The following is a 23,396-nucleotide window of genomic DNA, read 5'->3' as shown; positions in this document are numbered from 1 at the left end:
ATTGAGAAAGTTCGGTCGATGTTTGAATCCTCCACAACATCTTATTAAATTAATAAGGTAATCAAGCAGCTGATTATACAAATTAAGGTACTCCAAGATTGAGAATATCAAACTTAAACAGTACTACTGATAAATGTCGGCGGTTTTTAACCACTTATAAATTCCTCATTCCCTTTAGAAGATGGGCATCGCTCAACATCCAAGTCATTGCCTTAAAAGGTTCGGATCATCTTCTGAATTGACCCGATTAAATGCATGCTGGATCTCGATCTGGGAACCTTGCAAAATGTTGGTTGATGCCTGGATTCCTTGCAAATTTACATGCAACAAGCATATTTTGTGGGAGAAAATTGGTTAGCCAAATTGAAATTGGATTTTTCATTCAAACCAGAATATAACCTAGGGAAACTTAATCCAAGCGAATTGGAAACATTGAATATGTTGGATCTGCGTTTTGCTTTTTACTGAACAAAGAGGCCTCTCGTAGTGCCGTGGAACAAAAATCCGCAGCCTATACAAATAATCACTTAACGCCCTCGCATTTTTTTCTTGTTTCTTGATGTAAGTTCTGTTCTATACACTGCCCCGGATTAATTTTGGTATTGCTTCGGATTTATGAAAGGTTTCACCGCAGCTGCAGATTTTTGTTCCACGCCATTACGAGAGGCCTTTTTCTTCAGCAAAAGCAAAACGCAAATCCAACATATTCAATGTTTCCAATTCACTTGGATTAGATTTCCATAGGTTCCTACAGTTGGTCATGAATTGGTGAACAGCCACGAGATTGGGTTGCGTCTTTGAAAGCTAAATCCAGAACCCACAACATGAGATCCGATATTTTCTGCGACCTGGTCGGATATTTGTTGGATTATTGTTGGGTCTCGTACTCAGGTTTGGACTCGGTTGCAAACGGATATTAAATCCAAATACGACTAGTTGATGATATAAGTCTTAATGTGACTAGTTGGTCACAGGATATATCCGACCTTTGGCAACTTTATGTGGGTATGTAGATTTATGTGAGGTGATGAATAGGTGGATGATGAGTTCAGAAAACTTGAAAAGATCAGAAGCAGAAATCTGGCAGGAAACGCTAATGGAAGTGATTTACATCATAAAAGGTCATCTCTTGGGTACCGATATTCTACGACTTTCTTTTGCCAATAAGTATTAATGCCGCAGCTCGTATCAAAAAACGAACACATGCTATGAAAACACTAGTTTTGGAAAAATAAATGAACGCACCAATACTACGTTATTTGCATATCATCAGAATCTAGTTCATATTCGCTGTGCAAAGATTGAAGTTCATTCATCAAGAAGAATTGGACACTCATGCATCGCTTTGTCAGCAGGCGCATTAATTTTCTCCCAAACAACATTCATTCCAAAAAAATGACGCATCAGAAAAGCATAATAGCTGAAATTGACAGGTCAAGTGACTGCATTCATTGCAAGTGCCCTAGGCATATATGACTATGAATTTAGGTTATTCAATAAGTTCAAAGAATAAAGCCCCTTTAATCCAGCCATCCAATACTGGTCGGAAAATTCTGAAGCACCTTTTCCTTTTTAAGCCTTTACTGTAGGAAACTTGCATATGATTGAGCATTGATTGTACCATCAGTTAAAAGCGTAAAGGTTCATTCATCAACGAACGCTTCTTGCACAAGCTTGTTACTACCAGGTACCCTGATTTTCTTCTCTCCAACGAGGGAAACGAAATATATTCTTGTACAAGTGATGCGTTAGGATAGAGCTCACCCTTCTCACTCACAAGTAGCTAAACAAGTAAATCTGCAATGAAAACAAAACGTGTTATGCTCCGGACGAGATCGAACAAGATAAGCGCTTCATTTGTACACTGGAGAAACCAAAACTGATGGTATTAAAGAAAGTGTTTAGGGTCGTAATGTTTGAGATCAAATGTCAGTTGATCTGATTAACTTTTGGGACACTAAACCAAAACAGAAGACTGATTGTTCTCAAAATTAAAAGAGGGGCATCAGGTCCGTATCAATCCAAGGCAGCTGTAAAATCTTGCCAGCGAGGAATCCTAGCTAGCTTGGCCTTCCGTGCTTAGCATTTATTTCGCAAGGAGATGCAACGCCTTCACCATTTCATTCCAATTTATTACTAGTTAAGCGTCCAACTTGTCTTGAATGTTTCGATCCATCTGGTCGACCCACTCGCTTCCAACTTCAAAAATTAGAAGTTCCCCCTTTCCCTATTCAAAAGCATAAGGAAATGGAAATGGGTACTCATACTATGATTTTGAATTTAATTTTTCAAATTTATGTACGACTGTTATTCGAATTGAATTGTAATTAATTATCCTCACATATAAATAACTTAAGCACGGCAACATCATGATAGCCCAGTATGATGACAATGCTGCAGTTGCCATTGAACAAGAAGGACATCAGAAAGTCAGGATTCATTCATTTTGAAGTTTTATATTACCCCGCCCATAATGTAATATGTTTTCGACGCCAATAGAAAGCAACCCTCCCAATCCCAATTTATTGGAATTTATTCCCAATGGCGAAGCCAAAAAGGAAAAACATGAGTCAAGTCATGCCCACCCAAATTTATTACCTCCACCTACCACCACTTTAGAATGAGTTGTGTGCGCCGTTAGGTTAGGTGCATGTGACCTACGTACACAATAAGAGCAGAGCAGAGGACATTTTAATAGTTTTTTTTTTTTTTTTTTTAAGTATAATCTTTTTACTTTTTGGTTTCCATTTTTATCTTCCCAAAAGGTTTTCCTTTCCTGCCGTCATATCTGAATATGAATATGACCAATTTTTACGTTCTAGTCTGAATCCTTTCCACTTAAACTGTTGTTGTGAAGGTCAAAATCTAAATCCATAAACTGATTTAACAAAACGGGTCTAGTCTGAATCCAATTTTTACGTTCATATCTGAATATGAATATGACCAATTTTTAAAATATTAGAGCATTGGATGTAGAATATTTATTTAAAACTAAAATGTGATCGAATCTGAACCCATCTGGATGTCATTTCCTAAATATAAATCTAATTTATTTTCTCAATTGGATATAAACAACTGTTCAGTTGATATCAGATTCAAATCCGGAATCCCCAATTTTCCCTTCATCGTCAACAGGAGCGGCACACATTAGGTCTGAGTTAGTGACTCGACTGCTTCAAAACTTGCAACTCCACCACTGGCTAGCTGTGGAGATGGTTCCAACGTGAAGAATGGCAGTGCTCATCATGAAGAATGGGGCGACCAACACGTCCTATTCATTGATGTCAATATTTCGTGGGGTTTACCCAAAAGACGTGTGAACTCTACTGCTCTCTCACAGTTTTAACTTCATTCAGCTTTTACATTTATTTCTGTTGTCATTGTTAAATATCAAACCCTATCTGCTCAAATATCTCCTACCAGTGTGAAACCGATACAACTTTATATATAAATGCAAAACTGGACCAAGTATGAATCCTAGACAATCATATCCCCGTAGGAGAGCAGGTATGAAACAAAAAACATTATTATATATACGTATATAATACCCATATCATTTTTTCATCGACAAATTAGTCATTAGAAATAGACACAATTGCACAAATGATTGGATGCAGAAATCAAAATTCTTTTTAAATTCTGCAAAAGGCATATTTGATACTTTGGACGATCTATATCCAATCAATTTGCACGAGAGTGTGAATAACTTAATTGCTTCTTAGAATAGCTTGTTACGTTGTCACATATGCCGTCTAAATTAACTAACCCCTTTGTATTGATGAAACGTATGGAGGGCATTCACATAAGGATTAATGGGGATACTTTAGATGCAACTTACTTCAGCCATCAGGAAAAAATATAATTATAACAAAATACCATTTTTTTTAGAAAAAATAAACAAAACCCCCACTACTTAATTAGTACCTTTACATTAGGCCACTCGCATGACACTAATCAAAATATGATACTCAATGTACATACGGGAACTATAGAAGGTCAAACAGCAACAAGGCCTCAAGCTCGTTATCAACATTCAATCTAATTTTCTCCCAAACCACATACAGTCCATGAAATTTATGTATTCGAAAAACGTAGAACTTGAAATTGAAAGGCGAACATGAAACAAATATTACAACAAACAAAAGTCCGATGGGTATAATATGTTATGCTTTGCAGAAACTCCATGATAAAGGAGGAATATTAATGCAGGTCTCAAATGCCCTGTCCACATGAACACAAAACCAAGTCCCCACTTTTCGAATAAACAAGATGGGCAGTATGGTTGTCAAGAAACCCACAGCGTAGCCAATCCCTGCTGCTAAATACTCCCAGTGTGGCTCTCGGGCCATTTCATTGACATGATTAATGGAGCCTTGAGGCTCACTGTTGGCACTTGGGCATGAGATTGGCAGTGGTGGTCCACAAAGTCCTGGATTGCCTTCAAATGAAGTAGCATTGAATGTGTCAAACTGGTTGTCTTGAGGGATTCTCCCTTGAAGATTGTTATATGACAAGTCCAAGGTAGAGAGAAATGTATCGTGTGCAAGCTCCTTAGGTATACTTCCTGATAACTTGTTATGAGAAAGGTCCAGCGACTCTATGCTTTGCAATTGTCCGAATGACGTCGGGATGGGACCGTTCAGGTTGTTCCGTGACAAGTTCAACGAATAGAGCATGTCTAGTGCACCTATATCTTCAGGAATTGTTCCAGTGAATAGATTGTTGGACAAATCAATGCATGTCAAAATGGTAATCAGCCTCCATTTTTGGCTCTGTCCTTTGATGGTTAATAACAATCTTTCCCAATTTGTGGTGTATGGTAGAGCTGATGGGTCCTCAAAGCTAACATTTGTTTGCTTCCTCTTCATGGAACTAAAATTTTGAAAAAGGGCAGAGGGAATATGTCCCTTCAATTGGTTCCCAGCAATGTCAAGGATTAACAATGAAGAAAATAGATGCATGGAGAAGAGAGAGCTAATGGAGCCATGCAATTTATTGGAACTTAACACCAACACACTCAACTTGTCCAAATGCCCAAGCCAAAAGGGGAAAACATCACTCAGCTCATTGTTGCTCAAATTTATAACCGTCAATTCGCTGCACGTAGAAAGATTCCTGGGTATCCTGCCAACCAATTTATTGTCATTGAGGTTGAACACTTGTAAAGCTGGTGTGGAGGAATTGCTAAACTCTTCTGGAATTGGGCCTTGTAGTTGGTTGCTGCTCAAGTCCAACACCACAAGTTCATCAAAAGCTGTGGGCCAATTGTCTGGCAAACTACCTGTGAGTCTGTTGTTTGACAGGTCAAGTACCACCAAGTAATTATTGCTACAATTATAGAGCAATCTTGTCATTTCACCTGTGAATTGGTTGTCGCTCAAGTCAATGGATATTAAAAACTGGGAACCACAAATGAGTTTTCTGGGAATCTGACCCTGTAGTTGGTTCTTGCTGAGGTCTAACTCATTTAACCCGGTCAAGTTGGTTAAACAATCTGGTATGGCACCTGTCAGGTTATTTTCGGATAGGTGTAGACGCCATAATGTGGACAAATTGCAGAAGAGTGAGGACGGGATCGTTCCCTTGATGTTATTGTTCGACATATACAACGACAAGCTTGTGTTGAATATCGATGGAAGATCGAAGGTCCTTGAGCCATTAATATTGACCGCTTCCTCAAAACCATCGAGCTTGTTATGTGACAGATCCAAATACTGAAGTTCTGGTAGTCTCCACACCCATGTTGGCACCTTCCCTTTGATGTTGCAAGACATCAAGTATAATATTTCTAGATGCGGAAAAATTGGAACCAAATGGTTGACATAAACAGTTTTGGGAAACTCAACTGTCAAATTGTTCCAAGAAAGGTCCAAAATTGAAAGATTCCCCATATTTTGGAATAAGGAGAAGTCGATGGTACCATTAAATCCATTCCATTGAATGGCTAACACTTCAAGGTGAGGCACCTTTCTAATTATGGAAGGAGGAATCTCCCCATCCAACATGTTATATGAAAGATCGACATCAACTAATGGAGAAAACTCATTACCAAATTCAGGAAAGGAACCATTTAACTTGTTGTTACCAAGGCGCAGTGTCTGCAGGTTGGGGAGTTTTACTATACCTAGGGGAATTTCTCCACTCAATCCGTTTCGGCTAAGGTCTAGATAGGTTAGGCTTGAAAGTTGTTTGAAGGATTCAGGAATGGGACCGCTTAAGTTGCAGTCTGAAAGCCGAATATCGGTGAGGTCAGTGAGTTCCGACAATCTCGATAAGATCGCACCAATGACCAAATTGCCGCTGAGATCAAGATTTTGGAGGTGAGAAAGTTGAAATAAGGAAGAGTTTGGATCACTGACTTGCACTCGGAGATTCCAGATTTCGACGCCGGTGACAAAGCCGGTGGTATGGTCGCATGAGATTCCCTCCCACTTGCAACAATCTGATTCATTCTTCCACGTGCTTAACAATGGCAGCGACCCTTGGGATAGACTTTGCTTGAATTGTAAAAGGGCCAAGCTTTGGTTGGGGAGGCAGGATGCTGCGTCGCCTTTCATCACCCCCTCTCCTCTTATATGGAGCAATAGAAAAAGGGTGGAGATACTGTAAACTCCCCATGAAAGTATTTCTACGAGCCCAAAAAGAAGAAAAGGAGAAAGAACACGAAATGCCATTGGCTTGAGTAGCGCAATGCCTAGAGTGATATTGTCTTGGTTGATCAAATGAGTTGGAAATGCAGAGGTTGAGAAGAAGGGGTTTAAATAAAGTCCTATGAGAAGAAGGGGTTTAAATAAAGTACTGGCTAGAGTTACAAATGAAGGAGTTTGTCCCAAAGAAAGATGTGCGTCCGACATTGCTGCAATTTACAATCTTCATTAATAGCATTGTCCCAACATCGATAAAATCGATTGCAATCGGCCGATGTTGATTGATACGTATCAAAAGTTGAATACTGATGCTGATTTTAAATGGCACAGGTACGCATAGGCCGATATACTTTTGAACAAAAGAGCAAATGAATAACCAAAAGTTTTAAAAAAAAAAGAAAAAAAAAAAGAAAACCTGATGTTGAGAATCGATCCCGATCTGGGTTTGATCCATTTTGTTATTAAAAAAGAAAAAAAATATTGTTTGGAACGTACTTTGTTATTACTTCAAATTTAAGCGGGCACATTTCCATTATTGTTGTTAACATCGGCCCACATGAGCCGACACACATCATATGGGTGTAGAACCCACATAAGTTTATTGTTTAAAGTTTTTAATTTTCCAAAAATATTTAAAATCAATTAAATTTTTAATTACCAAGAAAACAACAAAGGTAAGGCACACGGATATGCAGCAGTGGCCTATCGGCCTGTGTGTCCTATTGCTTGTGAAAATGACACGGCATTAATATCGATGTCTGATTTTTCTGAAATCCAATTAAATTTTGATACGTTGAAAGATATTAATGTTAACAATATGCTTTTAAATTAAAAAGTGGTCCTTTTTTTTTTTTTTTTTTTTACCTAAAGAGACTTAAGAGAATGTTTAAAGTATGACTATGACTTGATTGGACGGGTGTTAATAAAATATGGTCATGTATTCCATGTACGAACAGAAAGGAAATTTAAATTTTGCTTCTGTCAATGCATCGTATCTATCGGTTTGGAGCTCAAACAAATTTACATTCTTTTCAATTTTTTAGTTTCTGACATCAAGTTAAAATTGTAACTTTTTTTTTAAATTGAAAAAAACGAAAATATGCTAAGAGATTGCCACGACAATAATGGCGCAAGGCGGAACGTTAGAAGAGGAAGAGGAACCCAATTTTGCATGGGACTCCTTCGCTCGACTGTTGGTGGATGGAGTTGGCTGCTAAGTAAAAGGGGGAAGGAGTAGAAAGATCACGTTATAGATGTTGTTGGTAAAGAAAAAGAGGGGCATCAGGTCCCTTTCAATCCAAAGCAGCTTTAGCTTGGTCTTCCGTGTTCAGCATTAAGGAGATGCAAGGCATTGCACTATTGCAGCATCCAACTGTGGGGAGGCCAATTCAAGTTGAAAAATAAACTTGATGAAACAAGATAATTGAGCTTAGCTAGGGAAAGCTCGACTCAGTTGAACTCGTTTAAACCTTGGTATATGTGGAAAATGGTCCACCATACGAGTGGAAATAAAAGACCACTGGCTCTCAGGCGGCCGGAAAAGCCAACACAGCCTTTCGTTTATTAGTCTCTAATGGGGTACAAGTTGCAAAGATCACTCCTAATGTCGGTCTCAAAAAATTTGAAAGTCGTGGGTGTCTGTGCATGTTTGAATACCAATAGGATCAGTGTTCATATTGTTATGTGCAACGATATCAATTCGAAGGAAAAAATCATAGAGAAACCATCGCCACAATAAAGAAGGAGGCGACCCACGCCCACCGTGAGCAACGGGACCTTCGACAATGATATCAACCATGCCTTCCGTGAGCGACGGGGCAACAAAAGACACCTTAGACAATGATGCCCGTGACTCTCAGTCTCAGTCTTGCATGATGTAAAGATAATATGCGATTCCGATGCGCTGAGGGTTCTATTCGAAGTCTTCCTTGAAAATGATAGCACGATATAATAACATATATATATATTTATCACGTGGTGTTTAGATGAAGTCTTGCATGAGTGTTGATAATGTGGCGTTCTGATGGAGCCTTGCAAGAAAATTGGTAATGTGATAGAACTATCTTTTTATACCAAGAAAAAAAAAGATATGGATCTCACATTTTCACTATTCTTAATGTTACATTATATCAGTCTACATCAGTATACATGGAGGTCAATACAAGTTTGTATTCTTTTTATTTATATTTTATAAATGTATTTTAAAATTAAAAATCAAAACACACTAAATTTAAAAAGATAAGCGCTTCAAAAATTGGAAAAGCCAAAACTGAAGCCAATAATATAAAAAAGTGTTGGGTGCTAATGTTTGAAATCAAATGTCATAAACCAAAACAAAAGTCTGATTATTCTCAAAATTGAAAGAGGAACATGATGTCCGTCTCTATCCAAGGCAGCTGTAAATTCTTGGCAGCCAGGAACCCTAACTAGCTGCCTGGCACCTTCCTGTCTGCGCCTTGACCATTTCATGCCAGTTAAGTGTCCAACTTGTCATGAATGGTGCGATCCTTCTGGTCGACCCACTCGCTTCCAACATCAAAAGCATATGGAAATGGAAATGGAAATGGGTACTCATACACAATAACAGCAGGAGTACGTTTTAATAATTTTCATGGGTGAATCAATTTTCATTTTCATGGGTAGAATGAGTTGTGTGCGCCGTTAGGTTAGGTGCATGTAACCTACATACACAATAAGAGCAGGAGGACGTTTTAATAACTTTTTAAAAAGATATAAATCTTTTTACTTTCTCGATTTTGATTTTTATCTTTCCAAAAGGTTTTCCTTTTCTGTCGTCATATCCATACTTGAGCTTAAAAATGTCATGCACCAGTAGTACGACATTTAACTTCTCGAATTCCACCGACGCTAAGATATTGTTGACTGGGGTGTTTCAGTAGGAATTTGTCCACTTAAACGGTTGTTGTCAAGATCCAAATCTGAATCCGTAATCCAATTTGACAATCCGAATCTAGTCTGAGTCCGATTTTTACAATCATATCCAAATATGAATACGACCAAATTTTCAAAATGTTAGAGCATTGGATGTAGGATATTTATTTAAAAGTAAATCTGATCGAATCCAAATCCAAGCGGATGTCATTTCCTAAATATGAATCTAATTTGATTTCTTAATCGGATTTTAAACTTTTAAACTATCCTATTTTTTCATAACTGTTCAGTTGATATCAGATTCAAATCAGGCTTTCCTCATTGTGCACATGCCTTTTAAATAAGAAGAAAAACAAAAAAAAAAAAATCATAATTGGCAAGTGGCTCATGTTTGAAATGGTTGCTCTAAAGGATGTGATCAGACTGACCTTTTAGATGACTATTTTTACTAATTAAAATGACGAAGGAAGATTACGATAGAAGAAAAAGATGCCGGATCAGCAGCCAATATAGAGAGAGAGCACAAGGTATGCGTGAGTTTGAAACCACTTTTGATAATAAAATTTATGTATGGGAGATGGTTACATGTCTAGTGAAAATTCTTGCTTTCCTTTCCTGGCAATCCAAACGATATAAATCACTTGATACGAAACAACAGACCTGTATTGGCTGCATAGAACCGAATGAACGTAGGGAGACGGGTCCGATATTTTGAAGACCAATTTGAACTTGCATCCAAGCTTTAGATGTTGGACTCAGTAAAACAAATTGGATTTTGATTACTGATCGGATTGGGGTGCGTTGTAATGTTTTGTAACTGAATCCAAGTCAATAACTGAGAGATTCGATGGACATTACACAAGATTACATACAAATCTTAAAGAGTCGATCAATGGTCGTGTTTTATATAGTTCAAAAACTAGAGATGCATATCTACATCAGTTTATTTCTTGGTAAAATGTTATCATTGACGATCATCGAGTCTTCGTTCCTTATAAAATATTGCTATTTACGTCTTGGTAATTTTCCTCCACTAAATTACCTTTCCACCTTGACTTTACTTTTTTGTCTTTAAGTTTCCATTATTCATAAGGTTAGGTCATTATCTTTTACCATGCGAGCTATAGATATGCACCGGTTATCTTATTTTCCCATCTGGTGATCAAATTAACGTAAAAAATTGAATACCAGCATAGAATGGCATAAAAAATTGAATACCAGCATAGAATGGCATAAAAAATTAAATATCTCTCTTGGCATAGAATGGCATGGCCAGGGCTAACTCTGATCCACATAAAAACAAAAAAGGAAAAGAAAAAAGCAAGCTATTAATTAGCTAGCACGTCCAATGGCCAGCAGGATAGACGATCGAGCATATTATGACTTTCAAATTAGTTATGTAAAAAATGCAGATTATTTCATAAATTAGGTTTCTTATGTTAAAAACTTTAAGTGATGTTCGGGTTACACCCAAAACCATGTTTTGGACGCTGAACCTGGTTTTACTAGGCACAATTAAGTTTTGTCGCCATTAAAACCCAATTTTGACAAAATCTGGTTTGTGTAAAAGGGACTACAGGAAAGCATGAACCTTTTTATTATCAATTCTTTCAAAATCAGGTTTTGGGTGCATCACCCAAAAAGAAACCCAATCTTTCAAAACTCATTAATTGGAGAGGTTATTGCAGAGGGATCATATTGATTGGACATTTTGAACTCTAGGTGGAGTATGATAATCAATTTACAAGTCCTTGCAAATTTTCCGAGTTTTTTTCTAGATAAACTGCAGAAAATTTGGGAAGACGCACCTCAGCCATGGCTGCAGAATCGTGTATTTTTTCACTTGCCTCTATGAAAAATCTTATTAAGATCATAATTGTCATTTATTTTGGCTTTCCTTGATCTGATAGTTCCATGCGGGCTTCTTTCATGGTGCTAAACGTTTTGGAAGTCCATATGATAGGTTGAGGAACTTATGCATCTATTTGATTGATCATTTGGTTTTTCTCGGTCGGCTCTCTGTTTTAAGAGGATTAACGCCCTGGCATTTTTTCTTGTTTCTTGAAGTGATTTCTGCTTTATACACTGCCATGCATTGATTTTGGTATTGCAGTTGGTCATGAATTGTTGAACAGCCAAGTGATTGGGTTGGATCTTTAAAAGGTAAATCCAGAACCCACAACATAAGATCCGATATTTTCTGCGACCTGGTCGGATATTTGTTGGATTATTGTTGGGTCTCGTACTCAGGTTTGGACTCTGTTGCAAAACGGATTATTTAATCCAAATACGACTAGTTGGTGATATAAATCTTAATGTGACTAGTTGGTCACCGGACATATCCGACCTTGGGCAACTTTATGTTGGTGTATTTGAGGTGATGAATAGGTGGATGATGAGTTGAGAGAACTTGAAAAGATCAGAAGCAGAAATCCGGCAGGAAACGCTAATGGAAGTGATTTACATCATAAAAGGTCATCTCTTGGGTAGCGATATTCTACGACTTTCTTTTGCCAATGAGTATTAATGCGGCAGCTTGTATCAAAAAATGAACACATACTATGAAAACACTAGTTTTAGAAAAATAAATGAACGCACCAATACTACGTTATTTGCATATCATCAGAATCAAGTTCATATTCACTGTGCAAAGATTGAGGTTCATTCATCAAGAAGAATTGGACACTCATGCATCGCTTTGTCAGCAGGCGCATTAATTTTCTCCCAAACAACATTCGTTCCAAAAAAATGACGCATCAGAAAAGCATAATAGCTGAAATTGACAGGTCAAGTGACTGCATTCACTGCAAGTGTCCTAGGCATATATGACTATGAATTTTGGTTATTCAATAAGTTCAAAGAATAAATCCCCTTTAATCCATCCATCCAATACTGGTCGGAACATTCTAAAGCACCTTTGCCTTTTTAAGCCTTTACTGTAGGAAACTTGCATATCATTCAGCATTTGTTGTACCATCAGTTGAATATATTCGTGCACACGCTTGTTACGACCAGGTACCCTGATTTTCTCTACAACGAGGGAAGCGAAATATATTCTTGTACAAAGTGATGCGTTAGGAAAACATGACACGTAAAATATATATTTGAAAAGCAAACATGAAATAGCAGGATAGAGCTCACCCTTCTCACTCACTCACACGTAGCTTGACAAGTAAATCTGCAATGAAAACAAAGCGTGCTATGCCCCAGACGTGATCGAACAAGATAAGCGCTTCATTTGTACACTGGAAAAACCAAAACTGAAGGCACTAAAGAAAGTGTTTTGGGTGGTAATGTTTTCTATCAAAGGTCAATTGATCTGATTTACTTTTGGAATACTAAACCAAAACAGAAGACTGATTTATTCTTAAAATTGAAAGAGGGGCATCATGTCCGTATCAGAATTCATATTGTTGTTCGCAGTTTCATAATCTATTTGAATTTTAAACCCATACTCTCTTGGGATCCAGTAACAAAACAATTTTGAGGATCCGGCGCTTGTACTTCGAATAAAAACAGGGGAAAAGAAAGAGAAGGAGATCATGATAACCCATGAGGCTCATGCTCTAATATTCGGACCACATGGTTGTTTTTGTTTAAAATATGCTCACACCATATGCGTTTTCAGTACCACTTAGACACTGATAAAATATGCTGATATACATGGCTGAGACTTGATCCAAGGTCATCCATTTCACATTTCCAGTTCGTTTTTTTTTTCCCCCACTTTGCTTAAGAGAAAAAGACAAATATTAATTTGTTTTCGTTCCAATTTGTTGCTAGTTAAACGTCCAACTTGTTTTCAATGGACCATCAAGACTTGGATGTAATTCATTAAAGTATTGCACGTATAAAATTGCATGAGACAAACATATATGCCATCCCAATGCGCGGCGTCTCTTTGAAGTCTTCCTTGAAATGATAGTATCATGTAATAATCTACTTATTTTTTAATTATGTGATGTTTAGGTGGAGTCTTGCATGAAAATTGGTCAAAGTAATGAGGCTTGTGCTCTGATCAATTGTAAACCTAAGGTTTGAGTTATAGCTGAAGTTCTCTTTTCCCCTAGAGTGTATAGCTGGATTGATGCCTGTACTCCTATTATATCTCAGTTATTGAGAATCTTATATAAACCTAACAGAAAACCTCTTAAATAGAAAATTTTCAATGTTGGAAATGACTCTTATTGGCTCATACCACCAGATTTTTTAATTTATGAATTAAAAAGTAATATAAATTATATTAAATTGACAGAAAAAAATACAAAACAAAAAAAACTTGTAACGTATTCTCATCGTGCTACTATCGAGCGACAGCCGATTGGACAAATTGAAGGAGGATAAACAACTAGGGACTTCATCTCGCAGAAAATGATGCATCCTAGCATAGCACTGGATCTTGGGTCATGAACGACTACTGGATTCAATACTAACAAAAGCAGGTAAAAGGAGCCCAAGTAGTGTATCTGATGAAGAATGGCAAAACCAAATTCAGAGGAAAACATTAATATTGGATAAGGATCAAATTATAACGTGGGTCCAAATCGGATTGGGGTGCGTTGTAATGTATTGTAACTGAATCCATACAAATCTTAAACAGTCGATCAATGGTCGTGATTTGTATAGTTTAAAAATTAGAGATGTATATCCACATCAGTTTATTTATTGGTAAAATGTTTATCATTGACGTTCTTCGAGTCTTCATTCCTCATAAAATATTGCTATTTACGTCTGAAAATAGACGATTCCGTGAATCAGTTCTTCTGGCTCGGGATCATGCAAATTAGACTGATACCATTAAAAGTAAAAACACACACACACACACACGCTGATAACATTTTCACTTTGAAAGGTAAACGCAATTTCCTAATTGGATTGGTAATTTGGTATAATTAATGTGCTGTTAAGAGAACGGGAGAGGTGAAGTTTACCCATTTGGATAAAGAGTAAGTTAATATAATAAAAAAAGTCACAACATGGAATCATGTTGCACCTGCCTTTTAATTTGCGTAAAAAAGTTAAAAATAGAAAAGAAAACTTGGTTCATGTTCGAAAATGTTGATCTGAAGAACGTGAGACTTATGTACGTTTTAGATCATTATTTTTATTAAAAAATAAGAAATGTAAGGTTTCTGGCTCCGCCAATACAGGGAGAGAAAATATTAATTTCAGACTATTTTTTGACTAAAAACATTAAATATTATATGGGAGATTATAATTGGTCTGGAGAAAATTAAAATTGGCACTTGGCTCCCGTTTTAAAATGGCGATCTGAAGAACGTGAGACTTGCGTACGTTTTGGATAATTATTTTTTATTAAAAAATAAGGAATGTAAGATATGAGAGCCAAAAAAAGGGATTCTGGATCTGTTCTGCCAATACAAAGAGAGAGAAAGAAAGAGAGAGAGAGAGAGAGCTGAAAATGTATATCAAAATTAGGGACAAGACGTTCCCTAGATACAAAAATTGGGGACAAGATGTCCCCTACATACAAAAATTGGGGACAACAAGTTCCCTACTTACAGTAACAAACCGCAAGACAAAAGCAAAAGATGAAGTATAAATACAACGTACAGAAAAACAAAAAAGGGTAGAAAAAGAGTGGAAAGACGAACCGACATCATCTCCCAGTCGTAGAAAGAGGACGACGCCGCAGCTGAATGACAAAATGAACATCTCCTTGCACAAGCCGAGCCACAGACTCTTGCGAAGAAAAGGTGCCCCTGAAGACCATGTTGTTGCGCTCATTCCAAATACGCCACCAAGCTGAAATGAGTCACAACCTTCAAACACGGCCCCAGGAAAAAGACAAATTGGGGAATGATAGAAAAAAAAAGAAGACGAATAGAATGTGAGTCTGTAAGGTTACCAACAAGAAAAGGTCAGACAAAGGCAAAGACACTAAAGAAGAAATGACAAGATGTAAAAATGTGGACCTGAAACTCAGCCGCGGTGAGACAGAGGGGACACTAGTTAGCTAAACTGATTCTAAAGCGTTGTAAGTGGTCAAAAGTATTAATGTGGCCAACAAGAAGAAGGCAAGCAAAAGCAATGGCACGAGGAGAGGGGCCAAGGGACCAAAGGGATCGGGGTGGAAGCGACGCCACGGAAGAACCGAAGGAAGCCAGGTAACAAGAAGAAAAGGTAAAACTCCGGGTATGTGAAAGAGGCCAGGCAAGGGGTGCAAACGATGAGAGGTCAACAAGGCGGAAAAAAAGAGAAAGGGCGGAAAGCAAGTCACACCAAAAGTGAGAGGGGGAGATGGACTCACTCCAAACACTAGGGAAAGGCAGATCAAATTTAGAGCAAATGAAAAGGGTGATGGGAGAGTGCTAAGTTGCCAGACGCCACCACCAAGAACACATAGAAGACTCACAAGCCCGACTAAGGTTGGTTACCCCAGCACCTCCAAGAAGACGCAGAAAGACAACCATATCCCAGTGCGCAAGGCGATTTGAAGACCGACCACCATCCCAGATGAAATTACGAATGATTCTGTCAAACCTATTCAGAACATCTTCAAGAGGTCGAAAGACCGCTAGAGCATGGAGGGGGATAGACGCGAGACAGTGTTTAGCAAGAGTAATGCGGTATGGGTGAGAAAGCAGTTTTCCTTGCCAACACTGAAGGCGATTAACAAGCTTCATTTCAGACTACCTTTTTATTAAAAAAGATTATATATTATCTAAGAGATTATAAATAGTTTCGTGAAAATTCTTACATCCAAGATCTATCCATGCTACATAAATCATTTGGCACAAAACACACTTGTTTAGGATTCGTTTCACCAATTGAGCGAAGGGGAATGGATCGCATATACTCGATAACAATGTCAATTTGAATCGGTTTGGTTGGATTTATGAAATTGGATTTGAGCATTCATCGGATTCGTGTAGATATGCTTTGTAGAAAAACTGAATCCAAGTCTAATAACTGACAGAGATCCAATGAAGATGGGATAGATTGAATACAAATTAATACTGGACCTGATGCTCGTCACTGGTCAAACAGAGAATTTACTAAGAATTTCTTTTCTTATGGAGCTGAATTATATATTTTAAAATATTTAATGAGGACAAATTGTATTTTTGAAAATTCTTAAACGGGAGAAAATTCTCGGTGATTGCCGACGACTGTGATCTGCAAATTTAGTGTTAATTTTTTTCCAACCTGCTTCTTGCAGGTGCAAGATTCCTCAAGGCACGGGTCAGAATTGGACTGAGTTGCAAAATCACACACTAGTAAATCTGAATTTGACTCGCCGGTGATCTGAATCTTAACCTGACTAGTTGGCTCTTGGATATATCAGATCTTCGACAATTATTTTTGTTACACCGACATTTATGTTGGTAACTTTTCACTCACGTCATTATTCGAAGTATATGTATACTTCAACTACGACTTCTTGTCTATTACGGAACCTGAGAATTTTCCCTTGGGTGTTGTAAGATCCAAACTCTTAACTTCGAAATATAAGCAATGGGCAGGAGTGTGTTGATTTTTCGGTTATGATTGTGAAGATTTGGAGTCTTGTGAAATGGACTTCTGGATCAAAACAAAGAAATATATATTTGATTACTTGACCAAATGAAGAACGATGACCAAGTATGAATCCTAAACATTCATATCCCCGTAGGACAGCAGGTATGAAACAAAAAAAAACATTACTATATATAAGTATATAATCCACATGATTTTTTTTTTCATCGACAAATTTATCATTGGAAACAGACACAATTGCACAAATGATTGGATGCAGAAATTAAAATTCTTTTTAAATTCTGAAAAAGGCATGACAGTGTGAATCACTTAATTGCTTCTAAGAATAGCTTGGTAGGTTGTCTCCATACGCAGTATAAATTAATTAACCACTTTGTATTGATAAAGCATTTGGAGGGCATCCACAAAAGGATTAATGGGAATACTTTAGATGCAACTTACTTCAGCCATCGGAAAAAAAATATAGTTAAAACCAGATACCATTTTTTTTGGAAAAAATAAACAAAACCTCCAGTACATAATTAGTACCATTACATTAGGCCACAGGCATGTCACTAATCAAAAAATCATACTCAATTTATATACGAGAACTATGGAGGGTCAATCACCAACAAGGCCTGAAGCTCGTTATCAACATGCACTTTGATTTTCTCCCAAACCACATACAGTCCATGAAATTTATGTATTTGAAAAACGTAGAACCTGAAATTGAAAGGCCAACATGAAACAACAGCCCGACAACTCTCTCATCACCCTTCTTACAAGTAGCTTGACAAACAAATATTACAACAAACAAAAGTCCGGTGAGTGCAATACAATCTGTTATGCTCTGCAGGAAATCGAATATAAAGTAGGAATATTAATGCAGGTCTCAAATGCCCTGTCCACATGAAAACAAAACCAAGTCCCCACTTTCTGAATAAACAAGATGGGCAGTATGGTTGTCAAGAATCCCACAGCATAGCCAATCCCTGCTGCTAAGTACTCCCAGTGCGGATCTCGGGTCATTTCTTCGACAAGATAAATGGAGTCTTGAGGGCCACGGTTGGTATTTGGGCATGAGATTGACAGTGGTGGCCCACAAAGCCCTGGATTGCCATCAAATAAAGTAGCATTGAATGTGCCAAACTGATTGCCTTGAGGGATTCTTCCTTCAAGGCTGTTATATGACAAGTCCAAGGTAGAGAGAAATGTGTCTCTCGTTAGTTCTTCCGGTATGCTTCCTGATAAGTGGTTGTGAGAAAGGTCTAGTGACTCCATGCTTTGTAACTGTCCGAACGACGTCGGGATGGCACCTTCCAAGTTGTTCCTCGACAAGTTCAATGAATAAAGCCGGTCTAGTGAACCTATATCATCAGGAATTGTTCCAGTGAATAGATTGTTGGACAAATCAATGCATGTCAAAATGGTAATCAGCCTCCATTTTTGGCTGTGTCCTTTGATGGTTAATAACAATGGCAGCTGATATGATAGAGCTGATGGGTCCTTGGAGCTAACATTTGTTTGCTTCCTCATCATTGAACTAAAATTTTGAAAAAGGGCAGGGGGAAGATGTCCCTTCAATTGGTTCCCAGAAATGTCAAGGATTAACAATGAAGAAAACATATGCATGGAGAAGGGGGAGCTAATAGAGCCATGCAATTTGTTGGCATGTAATGCTAACACACGTAAGTAGTCCAAATGGCCAAGCCAAAAGGGAAAAACATCACTTAACTCATTGTTGCCCAAATTTATAACCATCAATTTGCTGCACTTAGAAAGATTCCTGGGAATCCTGCCAACCAATTTATTGTCATTGAGGTTGAACACTCGTAAAGCTGGTGTGGAGGAATTGCTAAAATCTTCTGGAATTGGACCTTGTAGTTGGTTGTTGCTCAAGTCCAACACCTCTAGTCGATCAAAAGCTGCGGGCCAATTGACTGGCAAGCTACCTGTGATTCTATTGCTTGACAGGTCAAGTACCCACATGTAATTATTGCTACAATTATAGAGCAATCTTGTGATTTCACCTGTGAATTGGTTGTCGCTCAATTCAACTACAGGCAAAAACTGGGAACCACAAATAAGCCTTCTTGGAATCTGACCTTGTAGTAGGTTCTTGTTGAGGTTTAACTCATATAACCCGGTCAAGTTGGCTAGACAATCTGGTATGGTACCTGTGAGGTTATTCTCATATAGGTGTAGACGTCCTAATGTAAACATATTGCAGAAGAGTGTGGACGGGATTTTTCCCTTGATGTTATTGTTCGACACAAACAATGACAAGCTTGTGCCGAACATCAACGGAAGATCCAAGTTCCTCGAACCATTAATATTGACCACTTCCTCAAAACCATCGAGCTTGTTATGTGACAGATCCAAATGCCAAAGTTCTGGTATTCTCCACACCCATGTCGGCACCTTCCCACTTATGTTATTATGTGAAAGGTATAGTAAGTGAAGGGTCATTATGTTTTGGAGGAACTGAGGAAACTCCCCTCTGATGTTGCAAGACATCAAGTCTAATATTACTAGATTGGGAAAAATTGTAGCTTGATGCTTGACATAAACGGTTTTGGGAAACTCAACTGTCAAATTGTTCCAAGAAAGGTCTAAATGTGAAAGATTCCTCAGGTTTTGGAATAAGGAGAAGTGGATGGTACCAGTAAATCTATTCCATTGAATGTTCAACAATTCAAGATGAGACAACTTTCTAATTATTGAAGGAGGAATCTCCCCGTCCAACATGTTATATGAAATATCGACATCAATTAATGGGGAAACCTCATTACCGAAATCAGGAAACCAACCGTTTAACATGTTGTTAGCAACGCGCAGTGTCTGCAGGTTGGGGTGTTTTACTATACCTAGGGGAATTTCTCCACTCAATCCATTTTGGCTAAGGTCTAAATAGGTTAGGCTTGAAAGTAGTTTGAATGATTCTGGAATGGGACCGATTAAGTGGCAATCTGAGAGCGAAAGTTTGGTGAGGTCAATGAGTTCCGACAATCTTGAGAAGATCATACCAGTGACCAAATTGCGGCTGAGATCAAGACTTTGGAGGTGAGAAAGTTGAAATAAAGAAGAGTTGGGATCACTGACTTGCACTCCGAGATCCCTGATGTCGAGGCCGGTGACAAAGCCGGTGGTATGGTCGCAAGAGACTCCCTGCCACTCGCAACAATCTGATTCATTCTTCCATGTGCTTAACAATGGCTGCGACCCTTGGGATAGACTTTGCTTGAATTGTAAAAGGGCCAAGCTTTGGTTGGGGAGGCACGATGCTGTTTGACCTTTCATCACCCCCTCTTCTATATGGAGCAATAGAAAAAGGGTGGAGATATTGTAAACTCCCCATGACAGTATTTCTACAAGCCCGAAAAGAAGAAAAGGAGAAAGAGCATGATATGCCATTAGCTTGACTCGAGCAATGCCCAAAGTGCTATTGTATTGGTTGATCAAATGAGTTGGAAATGAGGAGGATGAGGAGAAGGGTGTTTAAATAAAGAACTGGCTAGAGTGAACAATGGAAGACAGTGATTGAGATCAAGCTCTTCCTTGCTTCAAAATCATTGCTTTTTATCAAGCAGGTTTATGTTTTTCTGTTTTGGAAGACAACGATATTATCTTATCAGTATATAAATGCGGGTGAAGAGAAGAAGCCATTTAAAGCCATTTCATTCTCCTTACTTTTGGGGTCAACAGCTGTTTTGGAATATGGATGGATCCGTGTTATACCCAGAGTGTCGTGCTATCAGTTCAAAAATATAGTTCATAAACATCAAATAATTAAACTCACTCCAGCCCACCAGTACACCCTTCGTTGCTATATATATCATATTACGATCACAAAGAAGTAGGCATGTGTCAGCTAGGTGGTAACATTCTCATAATTGAAAGAAAAAGGAGAAAGTTATTTATGACAGTGAGTTGCAGATGAGGGGGAGGGCGTAAAGAAAAAGAGGGGCATCAGGTCCCTTTCAATCCAAAGCAGCTCTGGTTTGGCTTCCGTGTTCAGCATTAAGGAGATGCAAGGCATTGCACAATTGCAGCATCCAACTGTGGGGAGGCCAATTCAAGTTGAAAAATAAACTTGATGAAACAAGATAATTGAGCTTAGCTAGGGAAAGCTCGACTCAGTTTAAACCCCCGCAGTAATGGTACATGTGGAAAATGGTCCACCATACGAGTGGAAATAAAAGACCACTGACTCTTAGGCGGCCGGAAAAGCCAACACAGCCTTTCGTTTGTTAGTCTCTAATGGGGTACAAGTTGCGAAGATCACTTCTAATGTCGTTCTATCTAAAATTTGAATGTCGTGGGTGTCTGAATGCCGACAGGATCAGAGTTCATATTGTTGTGCGCAACAATATCAACTTGAAGGAAAGAATCATTGAGACCGTCCGTCGCTACCATAAAGAATGAGGCGACATATGCCCACCGTGACCGGCGGGGCAGCCAAGACACCTTCGACAATGATGTCAACCATGCCTTCCGTGAGCGACGGGGCAACAAAAGACACCTTAGACAATGATCTCAACACTTGGCCCATGCATACCGGACGGGCGGGGCAACGAAGACACCTTAGATAATGATGTCAACAGTGCGCCGGTGGGTTGACTCGAAGTCTTTCATGGTATAAGGATATATGCGATTTCATACGCAATAGGCGGTCCGGAAGATAGGAAAGGGAATGAATCATGGACGACATGAAATTAATGCGTATGCAATATATAATAATGATGGATGTCAAATCTCAATAAGTCTCTAGGGCCTGTTTGCGGTGGAACTTTTGCTCAAATGTCATAAATTATAAATGAGGTATCATCAACAAAAAAACCCGAAACATTTCTTTCAAGAGTTATTAAGGCCATTTTGGAAATTTGGCCTGTTTAGGTGAAACGTTAAAGACCGGGTAAAATTTTTACCTGGCTTTCACCGGTTAAGGCTCATGTTCTCTCCCTTTACGTTTTTCTTCCTCTCAACCACGCCATAGTTTTTAGAGGCACCTTTTCATCGTTAGGGTGCTGTCTAATTTGTTATTTAGTTAGAGCACCGTTTTTTGTTTGTTGCTGTGTACTCTATTGTTTCGTCTATCCACTCCCTCCCCCTATCTTACTCTGCTTTATTGTTACATCCCTCGAAAACAAATTGTTGGGAAAAATTCAGCTCAAGTTTGAAATTATGACCAAAATGAAGGCAATAAAGGATTTTTTTTTCTTTTTTTTTTACCTATTATATGTTTCATTTTCTGTTAAAACATAAAATGCAAGATTAAATTTTGTCCTCGCAACTTCAGATAAATTATCGTCATCTCCCAAGACCTAAGATATTCCGGATTTGAAATGGAAGGTTTGAAGATTGAGAATGTCACACTTAAAACAGTAGAGCGGATAGACGTTTGGCGGTTTTTTTTTTTGTACTTTTAAATTTCTCTTGTTCTTCTTAGGAGATGGGCATCGCTTAGCACCCAGGTCAATCCATGCCTTATAAAAGGTTCGGACCATCTCCATATTCTTGTTGGTTCGTTCTATGCAAAGCAAGACAATTCGAGTTCAATTTGAATAATCTTCTGAATGGACCAGATTAGCTACGTGCTTGATCTGAATACCTTGCGAAATGTAGCTCGATGCCTGGATTCCCTTAAATTATTTACACAAGAAGAATATTGTCTGGAGAAAATTGATTAACCAAATTAAACTTGAATTTTTCATGATAAGCGGTCGTGGGAAAGGTCCAGTGACTCCATTTGCCTTGTTCGGAGATAAGCTCAAAGAATGATGCCCCTCCTATGCACCGACATGCTCAGAAATTTTTCCCGTGAATAGATTGTTGAACAAATTGGTGGATGTCAAAATGATGCCTATAGTCCATTCTTGCACCTGCCCTTTGATGGTCGAAGGTAAGTCTCTTCATTAATTACTACAGAAAGTTGATTCCCTCCTTGTTTTGAACATTCAATGATAAATAACGGTAGATATAATTTGTATCCACCATAACGTTCATATCCCCCATAATTAAATATTTTGATTCCCTCTTTTTTTGAACATTCGATGGTAATTAACGGTATATATAATTTGTATCCACCATAACGTAGCCTTGAATCCCATCCTCACCACTTAATTGGTTGTCACTCAATTTAACTACTAAAATGTGGGAACCACAAATGAGCCCTCTTGGAACCAGTCCTTGAAATCGGTTCTAAGCCAATATAAAATATCTTAACTACTTTGATTGCCAGCACGAAGTGCTAGGAGTTTTCTTTATCAATATGTTAATGGTTTGCATAGTGTCAGAGATGGATGCTGGGTGAGGGTATCCAAGATTCAACTACTTTTATTTCTGATGTCCCTGCCCTATATAGGTTCCTTTTGGTGC

At 38.2% G+C, this 23,396-nt stretch overlaps 2 protein-coding genes across 2 annotated transcripts; both read right to left on the bottom strand.

Annotated features, from left to right (window-relative positions):
• Positions 1 to 4,163: 4,163 nt before the first annotated feature.
• LOC116262683 (receptor-like protein 19) lies at positions 4,164 to 6,557 on the bottom strand. Its single transcript, XM_031642165.1, has one exon. The coding sequence runs from the start codon at positions 6,555 to 6,557 to the stop codon at positions 4,164 to 4,166; it is 2,394 nt and encodes a 797-aa protein (XP_031498025.1).
• Positions 6,558 to 17,861: 11,304 nt separating this feature from the next.
• LOC116262682 (receptor-like protein 9DC3) lies at positions 17,862 to 20,318 on the bottom strand. Its single transcript, XM_031642164.1, has one exon. The coding sequence runs from the start codon at positions 20,316 to 20,318 to the stop codon at positions 17,862 to 17,864; it is 2,457 nt and encodes an 818-aa protein (XP_031498024.1).
• Positions 20,319 to 23,396: the final 3,078 nt, after the last annotated feature.

Source organism: Nymphaea colorata, chromosome 10 (genome assembly GCF_008831285.2).
Source record: "Nymphaea colorata isolate Beijing-Zhang1983 chromosome 10, ASM883128v2, whole genome shotgun sequence".
NCBI lineage: Eukaryota > Viridiplantae > Streptophyta > Magnoliopsida > Nymphaeales > Nymphaeaceae > Nymphaea > Nymphaea colorata.
This window is presented reverse-complemented; position numbering and strand designations above follow the sequence as displayed.

Bases quoted from the DNA above. Each gene is read 5' to 3' on its own strand.
- LOC116262682 (XM_031642164.1), bottom strand. From the start codon at position 20,318: ATGAAAGGTCAAACAGCATCGTGCCTCCCCAACCAAAGCTTGGCCCTT.
- LOC116262683 (XM_031642165.1), bottom strand. From the start codon at position 6,557: ATGAAAGGCGACGCAGCATCCTGCCTCCCCAACCAAAGCTTGGCCCTT.